Source organism: Vigna unguiculata, chromosome 6 (genome assembly GCF_004118075.2).
Source record: "Vigna unguiculata cultivar IT97K-499-35 chromosome 6, ASM411807v1, whole genome shotgun sequence".
NCBI classification, from domain to species: domain Eukaryota; kingdom Viridiplantae; phylum Streptophyta; class Magnoliopsida; order Fabales; family Fabaceae; genus Vigna; species Vigna unguiculata.
In genome coordinates this window covers 31,833,412-31,852,937 of record NC_040284.1, presented here as the reverse complement: position 1 = coordinate 31,852,937, position 19,526 = coordinate 31,833,412, and the positions used below count along the sequence as shown (strand labels likewise).

General features: G+C 31.3%; 2 protein-coding genes across 2 annotated transcripts; both read right to left on the bottom strand.

The window, feature by feature from the left end:
* Positions 1–820: 820 nt before the first annotated feature.
* LOC114189238 (dof zinc finger protein DOF5.8-like) lies at positions 821–2,783 on the bottom strand. Its single transcript, XM_028077958.1, has one exon. The coding sequence runs from the start codon at positions 2,325–2,327 to the stop codon at positions 1,497–1,499; it is 831 nt and encodes a 276-aa protein (XP_027933759.1). The 5' UTR covers positions 2,328–2,783; the 3' UTR covers positions 821–1,496.
* Positions 2,784–7,329: 4,546 nt separating this feature from the next.
* On the bottom strand, positions 7,330–14,046 carry LOC114188214 (splicing factor 3B subunit 2). The gene is made up of 18 exons (XM_028076776.1): positions 13,717–14,046; positions 13,013–13,132; positions 12,803–12,928; positions 12,638–12,700; positions 12,411–12,518; positions 11,825–11,902; positions 11,166–11,258; positions 10,975–11,061; positions 10,264–10,365; positions 10,057–10,176; positions 9,891–9,953; positions 9,658–9,797; positions 8,375–8,456; positions 8,233–8,291; positions 8,084–8,129; positions 7,900–7,991; positions 7,745–7,814; positions 7,330–7,660 (listed from the first exon to the last, which is right to left on the bottom strand). Exons 1-18 carry the CDS (start codon positions 13,918–13,920, stop codon positions 7,589–7,591), a joined length of 1,725 nt encoding a protein of 574 aa, XP_027932577.1. The 5' UTR covers positions 13,921–14,046; the 3' UTR covers positions 7,330–7,588.
* Between the last annotated feature and the right edge of the window lie 5,480 nt (positions 14,047–19,526).

Sequence of the window (19,526 nt, the reverse complement as noted above, 5' to 3'; positions counted from 1 at the left end):
AAAGCCTACACTTATATAAAAAAAAAAAAAAAAAAAAAAAACGGTTGTGTTGCATTGGCATTGGAAGATAACTTCATTCCATATCCTATCTTGAACGGTTGTGTTCTCTACTTTCAGAGAATTTTTCATACAAATAGCACATTTTATTTATTTTTTTTCTGAAATAACGCATTGTGTTAATTCAAAATTTGATTTTTAGATAACTGAATTTTAAACATGTTCTTGGATTAGCACTTTTGACTTATTTTTATCATGTACACTAAAACATGTCAAAAATTCGATTATTGAAAAACTAAATTATGAACTAATACAGGTAAAAATGTCCTATTATCGTAAATAAAACTTCCATTGTATCATTGGAGAAAGAAAAGGAAAGAAATGTTCTATTTGTGTGAATAATTCACTTTGAATATGTATACTTTCGAGCTTATCACTTTCTTATTGTATAACATTGTTGCACAGATTTGGGTAGGAGAAGGGTACTTGCAGTATAATGCAACAGTGATACAGTTCTGGAAAAAAGTTGATAAAGATTTATGGAATGTCGTAGTACAAATAAATAGGACAATGCATAGATCCAGAGATTCAGAAACAAAATCCCACCCTCTGATTCATCCCTTGTAATGCCATCAACATTTTCTAATACTGATTTACACATGATTTATTGACACTACATATAATTATACATGATCTGAATTTCATAACTGCATTTCAAAAACCATAAGGATATATTTTCTCTGCAAAATGTCATATATTAAAGGATTCTACCATTGATCCGTGACGGTGCAATCATAGAAGAAACGACAAGCAAAAAAAAACCTTGAAAATGCAGTGGGCCAAGAAGCCATACACTGTTATATTAAACAGAAACAAATATGAGAAGAGCATGTGAAGTATAAGGCCACAGATAAACATCCTTGAGGTATACAACAGTAATAGAATATGATAATATCAATAAACAACTCTGCAACCAGAATTCCTTATGGCCCAGGACCAAACAATGATTCTCAACAAGTGGTGCTCATGAATCTTCGCCAATCAAATCCATCTTATATCATTCCAACACATGCACATTTTTACATATCCGCAAGAATCTTCCATCACATTCTGTCAGTTCAGTGTGCTGGAGCAGACCCCATTACAAAGAACTCACAAACCATTAAAAAAAAATACAAAATTTTCTGTACTTGTGAATAGTGTTAAGCTACTTGCACACATTAGTGTAACATTTTATTACAGGAAATGATAAGAGAGATGAACAGACAAACTCATTTGGTTACAGTTAATTGGACATCCTTGCTTGAATCCGAAGCTGAAACTAAAATAAGACAGCTCCAAAACTTCTCCTTATAAGACTCATAAGAGCAGAAAGACAAGTGGATATTATGATTCATATATGAAAACATGAACACTTTCTACTCCGTATGAAACGCAAACACCATAGATAACTAATCTATGAACATGGGTTACTATTTCTTTTTTTATACTTTCTCTTGTCAGGGTTTGATGTCGGAATCATCCCAAGGATTATTGGGATCAGTTGAGACCAACGAATCGATGTCCTCCCAACTCCAATAGTTTGACATTTCCAAACCGGAACTTGTTCCTGCGATCTCCCATGGTTGTGTCCTGGTTCCACCACTGGTGCAGGCCATTGTACTGTTCACGGTTGGCTCCTCCAGTATTTTAAACTCTTCACCGTAGTTATACACACCGGAGGATTGCAAAGAGTTGGACACTGCACATGTGTCAAAGGAGTTCGAGGTTGTGAAAGGGAAGAGAAGGCTTTGGTTTTGAGGAAAAGGCACAGTTGAACTCAGAAAGATTCCATTGCCAATACCAAAGTCTTTGCCTTCTGAAACTTTGGTACTCGTCGGATTCTGTTGCGGCAGGCACAGAGATTGGTAGAGAGAGGAAGGTGTGGGTTTGTGATCATCCACTGCAAGAGGAGGAACTGTGACGCGGGTTCTCAACTCACCATCCATGCTGCCATTTGAGGTGGTGGTGGTGGTGGTGGTTGATTTCTTGGCTCGCTTATTCTTTCTACCACCGCCAACAGGAACGTTGCGCAGAGTTCCACCTTTAGTCCAGTGCCTCTTGCAGGCTCTGCAGAAATGGCGGGGTTGAGACTTGTTGTAGTTGTTGTAGTAACAGAATTTGGTGTTAATGGAGTCACATCTCGGACACTTCAAAGGCTCTGATGGCTGAGTTTGTTGCTGTTGTTTCCTCATAGGAGTAGGCTTTGGGAGCTCCAAGTTTTGAGCCTGCAACAAAGTCTGGTCCCAATCAAGCCCTCTATTAGAAACCTGCTTAGAACTCAACCCCATATCTTAAACTCACCCCCCAGAAAGCACTATTAACCAGAACAAAACAAAACAAAAAAAAAGTAGTGTTATTGTTGTGTGCAACTAGATGAGAAAAAGGTGGCGATTTGGGGAATTTGATCCCTTTGATCGAGATGGGAAAAGAGAGATGAAAGTGAAGGATAAGAAGGGGATGAGAATGGTGGTTATAGCCGAAAGGGTGTGAAGGTGTAAGGAAATTGGTGAGTGGGAGAGGTTTGATAGAAGGAAAGGCGTAGGAAGGTGAGGAGAAGTGAGCATGTCTTTCTCTAATCTGTCTATGTCTGGTAGCTATTTATGATCTTATCTATCTGTAAAGGATGAATAATAATAGGAAGAAGACCAGAAAAAAATGACTTGAAGTGGTGTGTGGTAGTAATGGAGGAAAACGAAACCTGATAAAACCTATGCAGAGTATAGTAAGAAGGTGAATTTTGGTTGTGTCCATATGCAAGTATTATAAAAGGAGAATGAGGAGATGCTTAACCCCTAAGGTGAAGGTGGGTGGGTGGCACGTGGAGGGTTATAGGCCATTGATAGTGGTTTGTGTTTTGGGTGTAAAAGGAACGTAGATGTGCATGATGGTGTGGTATAATAAATAATTTAAGTAGCAAAGTTTGCCACCAATACAAACACAAAGTTGGCAAAAAAGAAGGGAAGTACACTACGGTGTGTTTCTCTTAAGTGATTGACATTAGAGGAAAGGCAAGTGAGGTATAACAGTGGGGCCTAAGATTCTTAGGAAGGTTAAAAACAGTTGGCAACACATGGTTTTTTGTGGTGCTGTTCTACGGACCTATGTCATGTGATTACATGTTGTGAGTTGGGTGTATCTATATGTTACATGCACGTGTTCCTCTCATGTCTTTGCCCTATCCATTTTTTTGCATTTCCTATTATGCTTAATCTTCTTTTCACTCTGGTGTTTGTCATCAGCGTTACAGATTAACAGTGTGTTCTGATATCTGTGGTGAAATAGGGTAAAAAGAGTTGAATAATTAGAGAGTTTTAAAATGACTTGTGGAAAGTGTCGGATGTGAATGTCTTGACACGAATTCATGTACAATGGACTCATACCAGCCGACACTTGAGAGCAAAGAATAACACAAGTGTCTCACACAGCCTCAATAATGTGAAGTTCAAGCCAACTTACGTGATTATCACAATGAAGAAAAAAAAAATCTAAGAAAAATTCTGGATAAAAAACATGGTTGTGCTTTTTCCTTGTTTGCCCTGATACATACATAACATAACCTTTTCTTCCAAAATCTCCTCAGAGCAGATAGAATTTATATGAATTGTTGAATAAACTAATTGAGAATAGTACTTTGCACATGTTATTTTCATCATTTTGCAAGTAATTTTCCAGTTTTGTATTTTGAGATCACCAATCAAAGAAAGTTACGTTGAATGGGTGGAATAATATATTTCACGCATGAATGAAATACACTCACAATAATAATTTACAGGTGATGACTGTCACAAGATTAGTTATTATTATTATTATTATTATTATTATCATTAATTAATTTCATGTAGTAGATGGGAATAAGAAACTAAAAGCCACATGCACTTGTATAATTAAGCCACAGAGTAGGAGAACCAAGATATTACAAATAAATGCATTTGCAATTTAAAAAAGAGTGGGTTTTGTAATAAACTAGTGTCTTAAGGAATCCATAAGAATGAAGTACACTAATATTATTTTTTACTAATTTGAGCTTGTGATTAATATTTGAATCAAAGATTACTAATTGAAGGAAATCAATAATGGTGGGTTGGTTAGGTAAAGAGTATGTGCATGAAGTGCTACATGACAAAACAAAGAATGTTTGTCGGACAAAAAAAAAAAAAAAGAATCACCCAATTAAGTCTAACTTCAATTGCAGTCACTTAACTCCCAATAGAGTCAATTTTGTACTTCTTGAAGAAAGAAACCCAAGAGGTGAAAACAGTTTTTAAAAAAAATTCTATTAAAGTTAAAATTAGTGTATGTAAATGTATTAATAAGATTATTTTATGTACAAAATTATAACTTAATTTTTAGTTTTTACTAAATTTGAATATTTTTAATTAGCTTTTATTGAATTTTATTTCTATTGAATATTTAAATTTTATATATTTTTTAATTAAATTTTTCTCATTTAATTTTTTCCGAATGTTTTGATTTTCTTATTACTTGTATTTATAATTGAGAAATATAAAGTTTTACAGACAATAGAAAATAGTATTATAGTTGATACAAGTAAATAAGATGAGGAAAAAAATCAATATTTTTATAAACTCTCAACCTAATATAATTTATTTATGTAACCATTAAGCTGAAATTTAGAAGAGCATAAGTCCTTATGATTTAAGTATGAATTGATTTGGAGGTAACAGGTGGAGCCAACAAGCACGTGAGTTTTATAGTTTGGTAATGGGTGGAATCAATTGCTGGATATTTAAATGGCATCGATTATCTTATGAAGGACACGTGTCGCTCAATCACCGGGCAGATGGGCCACTTGATTAAAACATTTGGGCCATTGATGCTTTCAAGAACATCTACTGCCACTATCCTCTGTCTATATCTTATCCCCTAAGAGACTCAATTTCACATTTTTCCTTCACTGTACATTCTTCTATTATTTGTGGAAGTGCTGGGTCAAATTAAGTTCATTTATTTTTATTGTGATTATTTAAAATATACAAAAATTTAAATCATAAAAATGCATTTGACTTTAATTAGAAGGGAAGACATATTATAAGTTTATAAAAAAATATTTTTCAAGATATTAGGATTTTATTTAAATGATTAAAGTCTTTCAATAGATAATTATTTTCACCTGTATTGATAATATAATATAGAAAATAACTGGTATTCATTTTCTTTATTTATTTGTAACTGTTATTATTAAAATTCATAACTAAATTAAATACTCTTTATGTAATTATCTACATATTTACCCTTCATCTTATTTTTACATTTTATTTACTTTAATGTGATAAATAAATGAAAGGAGTAAAAAAGTTATAAATATTTTATTGAATAAAGAATATAGTTTTAAAAAAAAAACAGCCGGAGAAAATACATGTTCTAAGACATAAATTATAAACAAAAACATAAAATTTCATCTAAAATTTTGCTATTGTGAAAGTCATAAAGATGTTTGTTTTTTATTTATAAAATATATAAGAAAAAGAAAGTGATAAATGTTTGTAGAAAAAGTGGAATGTTGAGAAAGTATTATCCTGTGTGGTATGCAGACAAACATATAGGATTTTTCTTGAGGTTTTAATTAGAACACGAAAGTGACATACTCATTGTCGTGTGATTGATGAAAGAGACGGTACTTGCAAACTCTGAAAGTGACACTACCGATGCCATTTCAAAATATGTTTGAATCAAATAAAGTATCTTTGTACCTGCAAGAACCAAAATAAACTATACAAGTTTGAAAATTAGGCCACTCCACTATGCTTTGAATTTCTGTTTTATTTTATGTTTTATAAAAAAATAAATTGATTCAATTAAATTTTGGGTTAACACTGATTGGACTAAGATTAGTGGAAAAAAATGCTCTTCAACAAAATGGATGACAATTGGTGGATGGGTGGGGATTTAATTCTTCATAATATCTCTATCTCTTATTGCATCATTATTTTCATCTTTATATTCTATTATATGGGTATAATATTTTTATCTTTCATGACAATTTTTATTAGATAAGAGTACATGATTTTATCTATCTTTTATTTATTTTTTCAAATGTCAATGAAAAAATTTACAAAAATATAAATTATAGTAAAAGAAAAATAATATTAATAAATATTCAATATAAAATTATACATTTTTTTAATACTAAATATTAAATAAGAGCGTCAAATAACAATAAAATAAAAATCAAATAAGTATATGAAAGAATAAAAGTGATCATATTTTGAAAATAATTTGCAAAACTAAATACCAAATAAAAGCTAGAAATAATTTACAAAACTAAATACCAAATAAAAGTTGAATCTTACCTTGTTTTAGTAATTTAAAACGTGAACATCAAATGAGTATTGATATAGGTATGAAAACAAAGTAAATATATACATACACATAATTATCTTCTATCCAAATTAAAAAAATAAATATTATTCATATTCATACGATCAGTCAATTAAAAAAATATCCAACAAATTAAACAAAATTTATAGAAACAAAACGAAAAGATAAAAATATATTTTTATATGATGTAGAGTTTGAAATTATGATTTAAAAAAAAACTGAAAGACTCAGAAAAGTTAAAAGAAAAGAAAAACAAATTATGCAAATTTATAAATGATTTGATTAAATAATAATTCTATTATTATTATTTTATAAATTTATTTTTATTATAGTTATTTTTAATAAAATCATGATTATTTTATAATTATTCATTACTATTATTTTTAATTTTATAATCTTTTTCATGATTTCGATATTATTAACATTCTATTATTATTATTATTATTTTAAATATTTATAAATTTCAATGTTATTATTTTTATAATTATCACTTTTATTAATATTTCTTAATAACTATCCAGTTTTTCCTTACAAGTCTTTTGAACAATATGTGGAGAACCATCCATTCAGATAAAGTTGAATTTCAACTATTCATCATGTTACAAGACATCCTTCCTAAACTATAAGTTCTGTAGTATTTCCACTTAAAAAGTTATATCCTAATCAATTAATTGCCTTGTCCTAATGTTATAAAAGTGTAATTTCCTTCAACCTAACTTTGAGGTTGCATAGAACATTCAAGGGTGGACAATAAGTGTTCTCAATCGCAAATCCACCGCGCAAAAAGAAATCATTGCCATAAACATTACTTCAATAGTGGTAAAGAGAAATAAAACGTTGACGGCAACGAAAATCTATTAAAATGTGTTGGTCGCTGATTGTACCAACAAACATCAACATTATGTGTGAAAGGTAGCGCGATCAGAATACTAAATAATAACACTTGACGTGTATTGTAAAGCCTTCGAGGGATTCATGGTATTGACTTTTCAATTAAAGCTTGACTACCGAGTCTTGATTCTATTATATATTCGTACATATATATTCCTCCCATCCAAAACACTAACATTTTACTCCCAGACAATAATAATACAGTCGCGTTAAACCGCTGCTAACAACATATTCTCAGCTCATGGAAAGTGAGAACTGCCCCAGTAGAAAAGGGTAGCACAGCCCCATTTTCCAGCAAAAGAAACAAACAAGGCGCACCCTAAAACTTAAAGTCCTTCTTCTTTGATTTGCCCTCCTTTTCTTGCATCTTTCTCTTTCTCTTCTTTTCGTTCTGCACCAGACAACTTTAGCTATAAGTCACACAGGCAAAGTATAAAATCTAGTACACGAATTGAAGGGTGAAAATGTAACACACCTCTGCAACCATGTCACTGAAATCTTCACGCTGACTACGTAACTTCTCCTCTTCCCTTGCTTCTTCGTACCTGTATCCAGTAGATGTAAGAATCACTGCCTCAAATCTGACCCAACTAACCAGCTCTAAAAAATTAGAAAAGATAAAATCCATACTTCGCAGGCAAAACATTTTCCATTGCTTCCAACTCTTCAGGCTGTAAAGTGACATCCACTTTATCTGATTTCTGACCTCTAAGCAAATCAACCTGAAAGTGCCATAACCAGAACGCATGAAACATGCTACCCTTGAAAACAAAACGAACCATCATAAACAACCAATCACATAAAAAATCCTTACCCTTTTAGCACCTGACTTGTCTTGTGCGCCTGTACCAACAACATAACTGCAGAGTAGAGAAAAAACGTGGCAACTCAACAAAAAAACAACCATGGAGGGAAAAAATTATGATATTCAAATAATAAAAGGTAGGTGCAAGTATTGCATACGTGTGTGTGGTTCCAAGCAAAGTTCCAGGAGCAATTTTTTCTTCCTTCTCTTCAAGTACCTACATAGAAAACAACAGAACGATACAAAACAAGTCAAACCAGAAGTTAAGGCTGATGAAAAACAGCAATAAAATATACTCACTTGATAAAGAGGCCTCTCAGGCTCCTTCCTCTGTTGCTTCCGGAGGTCAATAACATCAGGTGTTTCCACTCCCGTGGGAGTGCTGAGGTGAAAAATGCAAAGGAAAAGAATCAAGAGATGAGATGAAAGGAACAGTACATCATCAACCACCACAAAAGAAAAAAAAAAAAAAACTCTTCTCAAATCAATCCACACACGTAAACCCAAAATGTTCATTATGAGTGGTAAATGTTCCATATACTTATTTAATATCAACGATCATTAATTGTAGAGAATTACAATTAGAAAGCAGAAATGTTAAATGTTCAAATGAAACTCTACAAAGCCACTTTACAAATTCTTGACCACCATTTGATTCTTGTTTCCTTTTCTTTTCCTAAATGTTTTATAAATTCTAGGAACCCATTACATAAACTCTTAACCATCGTTAGATGCTAGTGCATGTTTGATTGTGATTAAATCTTTGGGACAAAATTTATTCTCTTCATAAGATTTCATGAAATGTTTTAGTTGACAAAATTATCTAATCCAAAGACATCTAATCATAGCCACATCATTTGCAAATAATTTTCAGTAGTTATTTATCAAGAATGGCAACGACAATCATTTGATTCTTCTTTCCTTTTCTTTTCGTAAATGTTTATAAATTCTAGGAACCCATTATATAATCTCTTAACCATCGTTGGATGCTAGTACATGTTTGATTGTGATTAAATATTTGGGGCAAAATTTATTCTCTTCATAAGATTTCATGACATGTTTTAGTTGACAAAATTAGCTAATCCAAAGACATCTAATCATAGCCACAAATTTTAAATAATGTTCACTAGTTATTTATCAAGAATGGCAATGAAGATCACCAAAAAAAATGCTAATTACAGGTCAGGCAGTCCAAAACGCCCATGCTACCATTATAATATAATACCATTAACAAAGGAGATTCTTCGTTTTCGATGTACACAATTTTTTCCAATTTCACCCTTTAAATAACTACTCATAATAAAAAAAAAAAACATCCACACAGTAAATGAATTACCTATAATAAAATTATAAAAAAATATTTATTTTTATAATTATCTTTTGAAAAAATATTTAATAATTTAATAATATCTTCTATTTAAATAATTAAAAATAATTGTATAGTTTAAAAATATTTTTATTTCAATAATTATTATCCTGAAAACCTTTTTGTTATAATAAGAAAAAAGTGGACACACATGAGCATAGCGCATGTCTTTCCACTAGCATATAAATAAGAAAATAGAATGGTAAAATAACAATACCTTGACAAACTATCAACTGACTGAATACCATCTTCAAGTTCCTCCTCCTCCATTTCTTCTTCTTCTTCCTCCTCCTCCTCCTCTTCTTCCTCTTCCTCCTCCAAGTCTCCCCAATGTTTGGTCTTATCAACTGGCTCTTCCTGCATAGTGAAAACACTCAATATCAAAATGGACAGAAACAAGGAAGAATTCCATCAGCTTTAAGGCAATTTAACTCTGGCATTAAACCAAACCTCATAGTTAGGTAGTTCTTGCTGTTGAACACCAAAAACATCTCCATACAGTGGACGTCCATACTGTCACATGAAGACAAGTAAACAGGTCAGTGAGATAAAGATCTGAAAAAAAAAAAAGAAAAATCAGTCCCATCCACCAGTGGATATGTAAAGAGTTATATACTTCATCAACAGGAGGCTTGCCCCATCCACCAGGATGATAACCAAAGCTAGCTCCAGGGGGAATAGGAGCATTCAGTCCAGGAATCTTCAAATGAGGGTATGATGGTGGAGGCCCATATCTCTAAAAAAACATATCTGTGGTCAAATGTCCTGGAACAGAATAATATGAAAATTGCACCAGAAGTCAGAAAACATGTAATATTATTACCTGCATATTTATAAGCCAAGGAGGAGGGGCGCCCTCAGGCATACCAAGAGCTTCTTTCAATTCATGAGATAACATGCCAGGTTTCATTTCCCTCAACTTCACCTGTGCACCAACCAATGACATCGTATAAAAATAAGAGCCATTTCAGTCAGAAGACATGCTTAAATAAAATATAAAAATCAAATTAACACTGCTCAGGATGCCAGGAACATTGACACTAAAACAAATCAATGAACGCTTCTATTAAAAGGACAAACAAAGAAATTCAAACTCTTAGACGTGAACTTCAAAATGAATGCTTAAAGAAATTCAAATCCAAACCCAAAAAACCATAACATCGTAGCAATCACTAATGCAAATGAAATAACTTCATTTAATTTCCATTATTCATAAAATTTCCATTTTATCCAAGAGTGGAGATAGTACATGGAAATTCCTATCATAAAGTAAACACATTCCAGACAAACTCAATCAATTCATGGCTACCTACTGCTCAAAAATAAAGACTCCCTACCAACTAAAATAACAAAAAAAAATTTATAACACTATTCCGAGTCTAAACAAAAAAAGTTAATACAGAAAAATTTAAACAAAAAAAGTTAATACAGAAAAATTTAAACAGAAAATGTTGTAACAGAAAAATAAGCTCAACAAAAAACAGAAGTTGATAAGAGTTCAAATTTTCCTATGCTACTGTAGAGTGGGCAATACCTCAAATTCTTTTCCTTCATGATAAAGGTCTCCGAGAGATGTCAGTTTAGGCTTTGTTTGGTATTTAAAGAATGCGTCATGAAGAACCTAGTAATCAATAAAAACTATTAGAACGAATGCAAATACTTCTGGCACTTGGTTAAACAAACAACCAAATAAGCAATGCAAATGGTGCAAAACACAAATGAAACCTGATAATCTATATCCATTTTCCCCATTTTTGGTTGCATGCGCTCCCTTTGCTTTTGTTTCAGCTTCTTACTATCCTCTTTCTCAATATAAGCCTGCATGAGACAACACATGACACTTAAAAAACCAACTGCGGCAAGGAGTTAGGTAAATTAATTAAAAGGCACATATAAATATCAAAGAGAAATTTTCAATATAAATATGTTACGTTGCTGGGAACAGAAAATTAAACAAAGGATATGAAAAGTAGCGCAAGTCACTCTCACATGGCTATCCCATCAAGATCCCTAATATTATCGATCAATACTACAATGCGTTAACAATGCATTGATTTTACGAAAAAAAAACACCCATACTTTGAAGGGATGCAAGCTTCTAATAAAAACCAATACCCATCAATCCATCAAATATAAACAACAAAATTCTAAAATAGAAAAGAGCTTCTTCCCCAAATTGGAAGTTTGTACTTTAACATCAGAAATAAAAAAAGTAATAGCCTATGATACTACAGAAAAATGTAGTTTCAAGGTCGCAAATAGCCTGTAAAATTTGTAACTCAATCACAAATAATGTTTTACTTATTTTGTGGGTCACTCCAAAAATAAGTAATAGCTTGTGAACACGTGATTTCTTGAAAAACACGTGCAAAAGATTGTATTACCTGTCTAATTTTCTCAATTCCAGTGGCAGCTATGAAATCGGGAAGCTGAAACGGTGGTTTCTCTATACCTCGTTTACCCTGACAAAACCAAAAAGAAAAACTTTCGATGAGATATAAGTACCTCATGCGGACATACACTATGTAGTTGGCTAAGTTATATCAGTAATAAAAATTGAAGTAAGAGGAATTCAGCCCAAGCATTAAGCCCAATGGAAAGGTATCTGAAAATTCAAAGCAGAACTATTAGCATATTTATCACAAATAAATGCCCATTTACATTATGCAAAGATGTCATGATTGTAGATCCCCGGTATGCAGCATAATAGAAGCCACATATTCCCATTTAATCTAATAAAGAAAATAAAAGAGAAATGACTCAAGGTTGCCCATTGCCAAACACCTACAAGTCCAGGATTGGTGATTGCCACAGCAGCTCCCCTGCAAGCACCACATACATACAGATAAGAGAAACCTTATCGACGTTATCTTCTGCACCCTATCACTGCATCCCTCATGCAGGCTACAATTATCAGACATGCTTGCATTCCATCTTAAATTTATTTATAAATTTAGAATGCAGATTAACCTGTAAAAATTTTCTCTTCTGACACCAATGTCTGGGTACAGGTACAGTGTTCCTATAAGACTTCAAGAACACCAGCAACTTTGGGTCCGATGCAGTAGCATCCCACACCTTAAAAGTGGAACAATTACATAACTTTAGAATAGTGACCATGAGACCAAACTAAGTGGGAACTGGGAAGGGAATGCTGAACAACTTAAATCTTAACAAGCTACACAGAACAACCCTACCTCTACAACATCTGGCCTTGAGCAAATTTGTTTTAGTTCAGCAATTTTCATCCTTCGTTGAAGCTGAACAAAGAAACGAAACTTATTTAAGGATATTTATCGAAAGGAATAAAATAGTAAAAATTGAATAAACAAAAAAAAATAACATGACACAAATTGCTACACCTTTTTCTTCTTGTTAGAGATGCCTTTATCTTTTTGCTCATTATCGTTTTCTTCTTCTTCAGAATCAGAATCAGCCTTCTTATTAGTAGCGGCATTTTCTTCCGAACCATCCTTCTTATCAGCTTCCTAGTTGTATAAAAATAAACCTCCGGTCAAACAATATACAGAGAAGATATAATGAGAAGAAGACAATTGAGACATAAGGATTACCTCCAAAGCAGTAACATCAGCGAAACTAAATTTCTCAAAGATTTTTCTAAACTCTTCATCCATGCCTTCAACTAACTCAGCCTTCTCTGGTACGTACTCAATTTCAACTTGTTCAACAACCTGCAAATGAAGAAAAATAACGGCATAATATGCGCACTTGCGACTGTGTATTTTAAATGTCATCAGGGAAACTTTAATATATAATAAGAGGAACAGTAATCTGCTACGAGACACAATGTAATCACCAAAATGCCTTCGAAAACACTAAAGATTGAAAGAATCCAGTAGCTACAGTAATTATTCCAGTTTAAGAACTTCAGTCAAGACATAGTAAACTTGCAACAGAACAATAATTAGCGCAATGTTTAGCAAGTGAATTAATCCCCATTCCATGAACATGAGCAATGTCTTGTCCAAATACACAGATCATTTTACTATCTTTTCTCTCCAATACCCTTTCACCTGAGAAAGCCCTAAATATTTTATCACTACACTAAAAGCTCTCATAAGCCAGGTTCAAATACGGAAACCCTAATTTCGCTGCAATATTGTTTCAACAAAACGCATATATAAACAGTCAGAATCTATCTATCCTTTCCGGCGATAAAGGCACTGTCGATTACGAACCTCCGAAGGAATAGAAAAATAAACAACGCCCCAAAGCCTGAGAAAGTGTCAAAATAACAGAAGTTATGGATGAGTACCTGATTTGAATCAGTGTTTTCTTTCGCATCGTCGCTGTCTTCGGCAGAGTTAGGCCTCAACGCCTCAGATGCTTTGTTGTTCTTCTTCTGCTTCCGACGACGGCGACGGCGCTCGCTCTCCCGCGATTTTTTGGTCGTGGAGTTGGAGTCGTTGGAGTTGGCAACGACGCCGCCGTTCTGGTAGGGAATAGTTTCCGCGGCCATCGTTGAAGGGTTTTGCGAAATCGAAAAAGTCGATTAACGAGTTCAGTGGCAGGGATAACAATGAATCGGAGAGAAGAAATGTGAGAGACACGAAAATGGAGCGGAAAATGGATTAATAATAACTTGGCACCCAAACAGTCTTGAACCTGGGCACGTGCAACGGGGTGAGATACTTGGGCCTTTTGAGCTTTAACATTGGGCTGGCAAAGTGAAAAATGGAGAGAAATATAACCCATTAAATGTTTTCACTTCATGCACTCCCTTTTATGCTTCCTCTTTCCTATTGACCTCGAAGTCTTTCTTGAGTTGAGACAATATATTTCAGATTATATAATATAAGTTTTTTTCATGTTTGCAAATATCTTTTTCATTATATAAGCTTGGGTATATATATAAATTTGATGAAAAGTTTTGAACTTGTAACTCACTATAAAAAGGGTACTTTGAATTGAATGACTTATAATGTCTTTTTATGTTATTTTTATATTTATTGTGACTTTTTAAGTTTAATTTAAAAGTATATGACTAATATAAAGAGTTGTATCTTCGAAGTTTTTGAAAGTTAAAGACCTACAATTTTTATTCGTATAACAGGTCATTAAGAGAATACAATGAACCCTGTGACAGATTTTACGGTAATGTGTATGTAAATTTTGTACTTAGACTTGAGTGATATTTTATAAGTACTTACTTACACCTTATTATCACATCCTAATTATCATCAGTCATTTAAAATATAAATTTAATATCCCTACATTTTTTTTCTGATGGAAATTATCATCTTGTTGACTAAATACCATGTTTAATGGGATAACATCATATTTTTTTCCATACAAAAACTCTCTTAAAATGTTAATTCGATGCATCTCTTAAAATTTATATATTTTTAAATCTCTTAAAAAGGTATGTCACGTTAAACTGGAATCGCTTATAAAACTTGTGATTGTTTTTTTAAATGTCTCTTTTATAGTTTTAACGGTACAAAGTTAAAAGTTTATTCAGAAAAAAAAAAATTGTTCAAAATTGTTTGAATATTTGTGGCCTACACATCAATCCAGAAAATCGATACTCATTTAAATATTGAAGCAGGAGTTAGGGAGTTGAAATCAAATGGAGGGTGTGTGAAAATTTTAAAAGACATTAAAACAAAGTTATCTATCAAGAAGGGTTGTAAATTGTGATAGAGGTGAAATTAAATTGTGATATGATGATAATATAACATTAAACTGTGATTTTTATTTTGTTTTTTATTTAATAGGTGGGTCACTGATTAATTGGTTTAATTAAGAAAAGTAAAAGAATATATTTTTTTAGGAGCTCCCGACCCATTATGTAATTTAAATATGCAATACTTCCGTCAAGTTTTCTGTCATGAGATGAGAGAGAGATAGAGTGAGATAGGAAGAAAGAAGTTGTGAGTGTCTTTGATGAGAAGTCATCAGAGAGAGAATGAACAAGAATAGGGATGGCAACGGGGCGGGGCGGGTACGGGTATCATGATCTCATCCCCATCCCCATAATAAAAATTCATCCTCATCCCCATCCCCAAACCCAACGGGTATACAACTTTTGACCCATCCCCATCCCCACCGGGTAACGGGTATTTTCTTATACCCATACCCATACCCATTTTTTTATTGTTCCATATATCAATTAAATATTTTTTATAAAAAAAATTTAAAAATCACACCAACGGAATCATGATACTATCAAAATATTCAATATTAAAATAACATACTCTTTTTGATTTTCATGATGTCAAATATTAAGAAAAATATTATAATAGTATAAATCTCAAATTAAAGTATCAAATAACAACTAAATAAAATTCAAATAATTATATAAAAGCTAAAAAATTACACATTACTAAAATTTTATAATAACCAAAATATTTATTAATTTTACAAATGATCAGTGGTTTCATTTGCATTCGATCCACCTACACATAGAAAAAAAATGAAAAATTAGATATGATATAATAATTGAAATTGAAAATTTTAATTACTAGAATATAATGTACCTTCTTCATCAGATTCATTTTCACTCATGAGAACATCTTTTCCTTTTAATTTTTTAACACCTACAAACACCAAATGTAGAATATTAGATGAGAATTCACAAAAAATACTAACAAAAAATATTAATAAATTTGAGTAACTTACCTAGATGGTTTGAGTTCCATATCCAACTTCTTGTACACATCAAAGCCTCTATAGTAATATGATGAAGTCGACTACGGTGAGAAGTTAATATCTGACCACTAGTACTAAAAGCAGATTCAGAAGCTACAGTTGTTATTGGAATAGCTAAAACATCCCTTGCAATTGCTTGAAGGGTTGGAAACTTTAACCCATTTGTTTTCCACCATGATAGGATATCAAATTCTTGTGTAACCGGCAAATTATCTTCTTCTAAGTAATAATCCAACTCTGTTTTCATAACTGTAGTTCTAGATTTTTTCTTTTTTGCCATAAACTCTAAAAATTCATTCGCATCATTATCAACATCCTTTCCCAACTCCAATGATGTAGCTCTATAAGAAGAAGTTTCATTCTTTTTTGATTGATATTCCAAAACCAAATCATAGCACATTTGACGAATCCTACTAAGTTTCAGATCAAAATCATTACCATACAATTTATAAAAATAATATTCTAACATGTCCATCTTGTACCTTGGATCTAAAACTGAAGCAATTGCCAATATATCATGAATAACACTCCAGTAACTTTCAAATTTCTTTAACATTTGTATTGCCATATTTTGAATGGTTATCTCAGGAGATTTAACCCAATCATTTATTGCAATCTTGATCTCACAAATCTTTGGGAAAAAGATGTTGGCAGTTGGGTATTTGGAGCCATAAATGATTTCTGTGATGTCATTAAATAATTTTAGCCTTCGACAAACATCCTTTGCAAATTCCCACTGCATATCAGTTGGCAAAGAAGTGTATTGAGCTTCACGTTGCTTTAACCTAAAAAACACATCCTTATAACATATGGCAATATCAAGCATCTTGTAAGTAGAATTCCATCTAGTTGGGCAATCCAAACTTAACTTTTTAGTGAAAGAAATTCGCAATTGTCTAGCTGTTTCCTCAAATTTTTCCATTCTTTTAGGAGTTGCTGTCCAATATGCTACACTTTCTCGAATTTTTTCCACCCCTTCTTTTAGGACGGCTAACCCTTCTTTCACAATCAAATTAAGGATATGTGCTGAACAACGCATATGAAGCAAAGACCCTTTCTTAATGAGTGTGTCCAACTTCAACTTATCCTTAATTTTTTCAATCATGCTATCATTTGTGCTGCAGTTGTCTAAAGTGATAGTAGACAATTTTGTATCAATATTCCAATCGAACAAACAATCAACTAATACATTGCAAAGTCGATCAGCTGTGTGAGGTGCGGGAACATAAATGAACCTATAAATTAAGCAATATTTTGTAAGACATATAATCTTTCTAGAGGTGCATAAAAAAAATTACTGGAAAATTTATAAATTAAAAAAGGTGTACCTCAAAATTATATTTTGCAATGTACAATTGTCATCAATATAGTGAGCTGTGATAGACATATACCCTTTCTTTTGATTGCTTGCAGTCCACATATCCGATGTAATTGCTATTCTTCCTTTATTTGTATCTATCAACTTCATAACAACTTGTTTTTCATGTTCATAGATGCCGAGTATCTCTTTCTTTATCGTATTTCGTGAAGGAAGTTGAAATAATGGTTGAATTGTTGTCACGAATCTAATAAAACCAATATGGTCCACTATTGACAATGAATATTCATGCAATATAATCATTGTTGCAAGTTCCCTCTTGGCATTTTCTTCATTATAAGCTCCACAAGCCAATTCCTTTTTGCCACTTGAAATCTTAGAAAAAAGTGTTTTTTGTCTCCCTTTTCCTTTTGCTAAAGCCTTCTTTTGAATACATATGTTTGTATGATGGTGCAAGTGCTTTGTTCCATTCTTTGTTTCTCCACCAAGCAGTTTCTTGCAATAGTTACATTTAGCTTTGTATTTTCCATCAACTTTTATCTTTTCAAAGTGTTCCCACACAACACTTTTCAATTTCCCTTTCTCAGGCTCTACTTGTGTTGTTGAATGTATTTCATCATGAACTTCTGAAGGTGTTTGCGTAGATGGATTCAATGGAGATTGACTGTTATTATTGAAACTTTGAAAGGGAGTTGGTTGTTGTGAACACTGTGGTGGACTTGGTACCTGCAAATCTTGATCTCCTATGCTCATTTTCTCTAGAAACTAACATACGTAACAAAAAGAAATCAAACAAAGTAAAAAGGTTAATTTCTTTTTTAACAAAATATAAAAGGAAAACCAATAATCAAGTTTAAAAATATTTCAAATATTTTTTATACTATTAAAAATTTATATTATACCACTTAAACGAAATAGCACAAATAACAAAATTAAATTAATAATAATTCAAATTTAAACATAGATTCTTCATCTTTTGATCTTGAATTAAATTAAGGATTTATGCAATTAAGCACTTAAAATTGAGAATTAAACATTATCATGAAACAAAAAATAAATAATAAATAAAATTATCATAAAGGAGTAAAGATAATTAAATGTGTGACCCAAATTTGAGAATATCCATTTGAACATAACATAACGAAAAAAAAAATGTATAATTAAGATTATGATAAAAGGAAAAGTACCTTGAAGATCTGCTTAAACCTTAAAGAACAAGCCAAACAATTAAAAGAGAGTAAAAAAGTGTATAACCAAAGTAACAAAAAGAAGAGCTACAAAATAAGAGTCAAACATTTTCATGAAAATAAATAAATAAATAAAGATAATCAAATGTGTAACCTAAAAATTATTTCATAGAATGAAATTGAGGAACACCTATTTGAACATAACCATGTACAGAGAGTAAAAATTATGTAATAAGAAGAAGAAAAATTACCTTCAAAATTAAATCTTGAAAAACAAACCAGACAATTGAGAGAGTAAACAAAGTGTATAACAAAAAACAAAGAGAATGAGAAATATGTTATATATATATATATATATATATATATATATATTATATTATATTATATTATATATTATATTACTATGTATATATATATTATATGTGTGGATATCTTATGTTTATATATATATATATATATATATATATATAATTATTTATATATATTATATTATATTATATATTATATTATTATTACTATGTATATATATTATATGTGTGGATATCTTATGTTTTTATATATATATATATATATATATATATATATATATATTTATAGATATATATTTATTTTAAGTATATATTATATTATATTATATTATATAATAATATAAATATAATAATATATATTATATTATTATGTATATATATTATATGTATCTGCGTAGATATTTTATGCTTTTATATATATATATATATATATATATATATATATATTTCTTTTAAATTTTTATAAATTTGTAATGTTATAAATTTGTTTATAAAAGATCTCACTAGTTAAATGATTAATTTGTTTTATACTTATATATTATATATATTATATTATATTATTATGTATATATATTATATGTATATTATATGTATATTATAT

Excerpts from the sequence above, each read along its gene's own strand:
- LOC114189238 (XM_028077958.1), bottom strand. The coding sequence starts at position 2,327 with ATGGGGTTGAGTTCTAAGCAGGTTTCTAATAGAGGGCTTGATTGGGAC.
- LOC114188214 (XM_028076776.1), bottom strand. The coding sequence starts at position 13,920 with ATGGCCGCGGAAACTATTCCCTACCAGAACGGCGGCGTCGTTGCCAAC. Across the intron at positions 12,701-12,802 it reads TCTCTAACAAGAAGAAAAAG|CTTCAACGAAGGATGAAAAT; the intron begins GTGTAGCAATTT and ends TTCTTTGTTCAG. Across the intron at positions 7,992-8,083 it reads ACAAGTCAGGTGCTAAAAGG|GTTGATTTGCTTAGAGGTCA; the intron begins GTAAGGATTTTT and ends TGGCACTTTCAG.